We start from the raw sequence: 6,108 nt of genomic DNA, 5'->3' as shown, positions 1-6,108 counted from the left end.
ATATATATATATATATATATATATATATATATATATATATATATATATATATATATATATATATGGTTTGTTTGTAAAAAGAACACACAGAGAGAAAAAGAAAAGTAATAAAAGAAGAAGCAAAAAAGCAATAAAGAAAAACAAGTAAAAAATCACATACAACTATACAAGTACAACAAGGGCACAAGTACTTTTTTTGGCTAAGCGTAGAGGTGTCCAAAGAATAAGGGATTGGTATCGGTATATACCAATTTTCAATCAACATCAAAAGTAGAGATGTGATGAGATAGTGTGTATTTTAATAATTAATTCAATGGTAGATGAGGTGTCCATGAGCTTGAATTTTTTGTTTTCATTACATTGCTTTATACTTTATGCTTTTATTTTATAGTGTATGGTAGATGTTGTCACTAAGCATATTGAATTCATGTAATAATATTTTTGTTATACATACCTCACTTTGCAGGATCAATTTGATCTACAAGGAGACTTTCTACTTGTAAACAAAACTCTAAATACAAAGTGTGGTAGATTATTGAGCAGCCACTCCAACAAGTTGTTAACCAAATATAAAAAACTTGTAGAGAAGGAAGGAAAGACGTATGCAAAAAACCACCCACCGCCCAATGTCACACGAGCAAAATGGATTGAACTAATTGATGGAAAGTGGAGTGACAAAGATTGGCTGGTAATTAATATTTTCACAATTTTAATTACAAGTAAAGTATGTTCTCACCTTTCACCTAGATAATATCTACCTATATATGCATTAGAATAATGTTTTAGTACATCTTTTTATGGTCTCATGTCTACTAGATTATTTGATCTATCAAATTTGTTGGATTAATAATTTGGAAGGTAAAGTAGATATATATTGTAAACTATATATAACTTAAGTCAAAATTCTAATATTTTCTTGGTCTTTAAACACATTCATAAATGTGGATCAAAGTCGCTTGTAGTTAGGGTAGATGAGGAGGTGTGTGTTATTTCAATTTTTCAAGAGCTTAGTATATTACTTGTTGTAATTAATTAACTTGCCTTCTAACACTGGAAAGAAAATTAATCAGAGATAGAAAAATGGAGGTCATTTTCCAAAGTTGGCAAAAGTCTACCATGATACCCACTTCGATTCACAGAAAAATCAGTGGGTACACCCTGATTGTGAAAATACATATGTACGTATATCAATATATGCCTTGAGTTTGTAAAACAAAAATATATGTACTTCTATTCTATATATGTTTGCGAAACTAGAACATATGTATTTCTATTCTAATTGATGATTTCTATTATTTGAAATGATAGCAAAATATGTTAAGTGTACAAGATGAGCATTGTAGCACTTCTGATTCAGAGCCTTTGGCCGAAGAGGAGATGTCTATGATAGTTCTTAAGCCATGATTTGGCTACGTAAAGGGACTTGGCATGAGATCTTCCTCATCTCTTAGGACCTCTGCCTCATCTTCCTCAACTCATTATATTCAACAACTCGAGAGTCAAATAGATGAGCTCAAGGATGTAAACTCAAGGCAGAAGGAGAAGACAGATGAGCTCCACGATGCAAAGTTATGGCAGGAGGAGAAGATAGACTTGCAAAATACTCAAATAGCTAGCATCATACAATTTTTGAGGAGCAAGGGTTTCAATGACATTTGTGGTAGTGGGGGGAGCTCATCTACTAATTAGAACACACCTTGGTCAGCATTTTATTTTCCTGCCTAATAAGTAATGTTTATTAACCTCTCATAGTCTTGGATATTTGTGGAATTTTGAGGTCTTACAAACATTTTTTGGTTACAAATGGTTTAGGTCCTCTTGGATATTCTCTAGATTTTCTTTATTTTGGACTATTGAGGTACTATATTTCTTTGTCCCTATCACTATTTGATTCTAGTTGTATGGGTCACTTTTGTGCAGTACAGTTAATTCTTGCTTCATTCGGTTATGTGAATTAGATAGCATAACTAATTACATTATGTAATTGGGTTTTCTGTGGACATTTTCAGCATTGTCTAACTAATAGCTATGACTCTTTTTTTTTTTGTTTTGTACATCTTATCAGGGATATAGGTTTGCAATCTAAATGGACTGGACTATAAATCTTTTGTTGTTATTGGTAATTTCTCTAATCTTTTGTTGTTTTGGAGCAACTTAAAGAAAAAATGAACTTTGAAGCCATTAAAGGCATATTTGAATTCTTCTCTATAAATAGATCACTTAGTAGAATTTCAGTATAAGCTTAGTGTTTGCCACACTGGTGATATTGAAGCTTTTAACATGTTCGGCAACATATTCCTTGTATCAAACTTTATTTTTAAATTGGATCCATGATAGTAATATCAATGTATCAAATTTAGTTGAACTTTGGGCAATCTTGTGATTAGTTGTACAAGTAGTTGCTTCTTTCAGTAGATATGGTATTGATGTATTTTTCTTTATACTTGTGCAGATATGAGATTAGTGGCAAAGAGATAGTTTTTGTGGTGCAACTTGAACTCAAATCACTTTTTGTAAAGTATGAGAAGACATCATTTATATATAAATGGTTGTAATTACTTTGTGAACAACTCGGTTCAATGGTTTTAAAAGTATAATGGTTCTTTATTTCCTTAGTAGATTGTATGAATGATTTTTTTATGGATGTGGTTGGAAATGAATGGATGATTTGTTTATGAATGTGGTTGCAATTGTATGGATGATTTGTTTATGGAAGTGGTTGGAAATGAACATGTTAATGTAATGGCAAGTAACAATTGGTGATGAAATATTTTGTCACCTTATATGGTCAAATAAAAAAAATTACAAATGAAAAATCATTGGTGACGAATTTATTTCGTCACTAAAAGTAAGGTTTGGTAACCTATTATTTTTTATTGGTGAGGAAAATATTTCGTCACCTATCAAATTTTTATTGGTGACGAAAATTTTTTGTCACCAGGACATTTTGTGATGGGAATTAGGTGACGAATGAGGTTTCGCCACCATATGTCTTTGGTGACGAAATAAGGGCATGTGGTGACGAAATGTTTCGTCACGATAGCTCACCATATGTCTTTGATAAGTGACATATCAATTTATAAGAATTATGTAATATACTACCATAATCTTAATATTTTAGGCCTTGGGAAAAAATGCACCCCTAACTCACATTTTTTCTTTAAGTTAAAAAAAAAACCTTACAACCCCCATATTTGGGAGCCATGGGCCATGGCCTAGGGTCCTCCCTATTTAGGAGAGTGACAGATAAATAGTTTTTTTTTTTTTTTTTTTTTTTTTTTTTTTTTTGAGATTATATACCCACCTTTTAGTAGAATAATTACCATACGATTCAATTTGGGATCCGAAGCACCACTCCAAGAACAAGATATAACGGTTGAAGCAAATTGGCATCAATGGAGCAAGAAATGGCAGAAGTATCTAATGGGATTTGGGTTATTTTCCAAAGAACTATTACATTGAAGTATTTTCTAGCAAGCTCTAAGGGCTATATATATATATATATATATATATATATATATATATATATATATTCAAAAGAAATACATTAGTGTGCATTTAATTTAAAGGGCATCTGAAGAGTTAAGAAAGAGAAAAAGAAAGAGGTGAATTAGATTTTGCTGAAGCAATAAGTAATGGACATCTTTTCAATTTCTAAAAAGACGTTAGAACTTATATTTTAAGTGAAGGTGATTTGGAAGGACAAATGCAATAATTACTTTAATAGAATTTTAATAGAGTGTTACATGACAGAACCATTATGTTTTTCCACTGAAGGTTTTTAGAAGAGCATTACAACAATACCATTAAATTCCTACGCTAGAAGATCAACTTTAGTCAAATAAAATATGCTTAAACAAAATAATAAAGTAAAGCGTTTTTAAGGGACAAAATTATTGACATTTTAGCATTCATGCGCCTTGTCTTTTATTCCCTAGCTTATAAAAGACCATAGAAAAATTTGCGATACATCACCTGATGATTGACTTGTTCTCTGATATGCGTTGAATCAACTTCTTCACATTCAAGTAAGAAGATCCCCCTTCTTCAACTGACTTCTTAGCGATTTCTCCAAGCTTTTTAGCTCTCTTTCTTCTCTCTTCTGCTTCTTCTCCTTTATCCATCAACTGCTCTATTGCCTTCTTCACATCCTCACTCCTCACCAACACCCTATCCTTCTCTTCCCCAGAGTCCGCAGAAGCCTTAACTCCTACAGTCACACCAATCCTCAACACTTGGACAAGTAATTTCTCATTGTAGAACTGCTCAGCAAACATAGGCCATGTGATCATAGGCACGCCTGCACTTATTCCTTCTAGTGTAGAATTCCAACCACAATGCGTTAAGAACCCTCCAGTTGCTAAATGGGATAGTATTTGAACTTGTGGTGCCCATCCTCGAATTATAAGACCTCTCTCTTTAATCTTCTCTTCAAAATTTTCTTCAACTAACAAATTTTCTAATTCTTCGGAATACTTTCCCCTTTTAATAACCCAAATGAATGGATAGTTGGATGATTCTAAGGCCAAAGCAAGCTCCACTAATTGTGAAGCTAACATTTTAGAAAGACTTCCAAAGCAAACATAAATGACAGAGTTGGGCTTCATTGAATCTAGCCAACTCAAGCAATTGCACTCATCAATGGAGGTCTTGTTTCCTATTTCAAACTTATCAGATATCGCTTTGTTACATAAAGATAGCGGCCCTATGCACCAAAGTTTCTGGCCCCCTTTCTGGTATTCTTCCACATATCTTGCCTCTAACTCTTCAAATGTGTTAACCACCAACCCTTCTGCCGACAGCTTAGCCGCTTCAAGTTGGTTCATATTTTTTTTGGATTCATCCGAACTTGTTCTCTTATCTGCAGGTAGCTGGACCTTAGTGAATTCAATCCTATCTGGGATGTTGGGCACCAAAAATGTCTGTGAGTCAGATGTGACTCCCTCGAGCACCTTAGAGCAAGATATGTTGTGATTACACACTAGACAGAAGCAACATGTTGTATAGAAGACAAGCCTTGGAATCTTGAAATTGAGGCCAATCTCTGTGGTCCAAGGAAGACATATATCAGAAATAATGCAGTCAGGCAAAGATTTTAACTCTTCTAGCCACTTTTCAAGTGGTTTTTGTAGCATGCTACTTGCTGCAAAAAATTGTAGTGATAAGTTGAGAGAAGGGAGGGCGTCCATGTTTTCGCATCCTTCAGGCAATCCGACTTCTTGGCCAGGAAAACGAAGTGAAAGGATTTCAATGTTGAGGTTTGAGGCTTTTGCTTGTTCGAGGATTGTGTTGAACCGAGTTGCATTAAGGGGTGTGAGGACAATGGTAACTTTTACGCCATGGTGTGCAAAGAGTTTGGCCATTTCAGTGAAAGGGATGAGATGGCTTTGGGACATTAAAGGGATAAGAAGGAAGTGAAGCTGGTGGATTTGTGACTCTGAGTCCATGGTTGAATTGGCTCTCTCTGATTTCTTTAATTAGTTGTTCTAGTTTGCAGTTTTATTGTGCGAGTAGTTTAGTTGTTCTAGCTTGCAGTTTTATTTTATTTTTTATACTACATTTCTTTGTCTAAGGTTGTTTTTTTGGTTAACATTTCTCTGTCCAAAGGTTACAATCTACCAGAAGGTCATACGCGTGTATTATTAGTACTAGTTTGGCTAACACGTGCTATTGCTACCCCTAAAGGTGAGAAATTTAAGATAGTGAAACATTAATTTTTGGTTCACACAAATTGACTAAATCAAAAAAGGTTTAAATACATAACAAAATATCATAATATTTTTACAATAACTATATTTTTAATTGGGATGGTTTTCAGTCTTAAAGTTTATTATTTTAAGTTGACCCATAAGAAGCTTATACCTTAGTAGTAGTTGTGAAAAATATTGTGACACCAACAAAATGTTATAACATTTTCATAATATCTTTATTTTCAGTTGTGGTGGGTCCTAATATAAATTTTTAAAAAATTTTATTTTGACCTATAAAGAGCTTACACCTTAACAATTATGAAAATACTATTACAACAACAAAATGTCACATTTTCACAATACCTTTCTTTTAAATTGTGGTAAGTCTGAGTATAATATTTTATTATTTTATTTTGAT

The 6,108-nt window shown here is 33.1% G+C and overlaps 1 protein-coding gene across 1 annotated transcript; it reads right to left on the bottom strand.

Moving 5' to 3' along the window:
• Nucleotides 1–3,707: 3,707 nt before the first annotated feature.
• LOC142610872 (UDP-glycosyltransferase 73C3-like) lies at nucleotides 3,708–5,491 on the bottom strand. The gene has a single exon (XM_075782839.1). It carries the CDS (start codon nucleotides 5,445–5,447, stop codon nucleotides 3,972–3,974), a length of 1,476 nt encoding a protein of 491 aa, XP_075638954.1. The 5' UTR covers nucleotides 5,448–5,491; the 3' UTR covers nucleotides 3,708–3,971.
• Between the last annotated feature and the right edge of the window lie 617 nt (nucleotides 5,492–6,108).

This window comes from Castanea sativa, chromosome 9, assembly GCF_040712315.1.
Source record: "Castanea sativa cultivar Marrone di Chiusa Pesio chromosome 9, ASM4071231v1".
NCBI classification, from domain to species: Eukaryota; Viridiplantae; Streptophyta; class Magnoliopsida; order Fagales; family Fagaceae; genus Castanea; species Castanea sativa.
The sequence above is the reverse complement of the archived record's forward strand: the minus strand, read 5'-3'. Positions and strand labels throughout refer to the sequence as shown.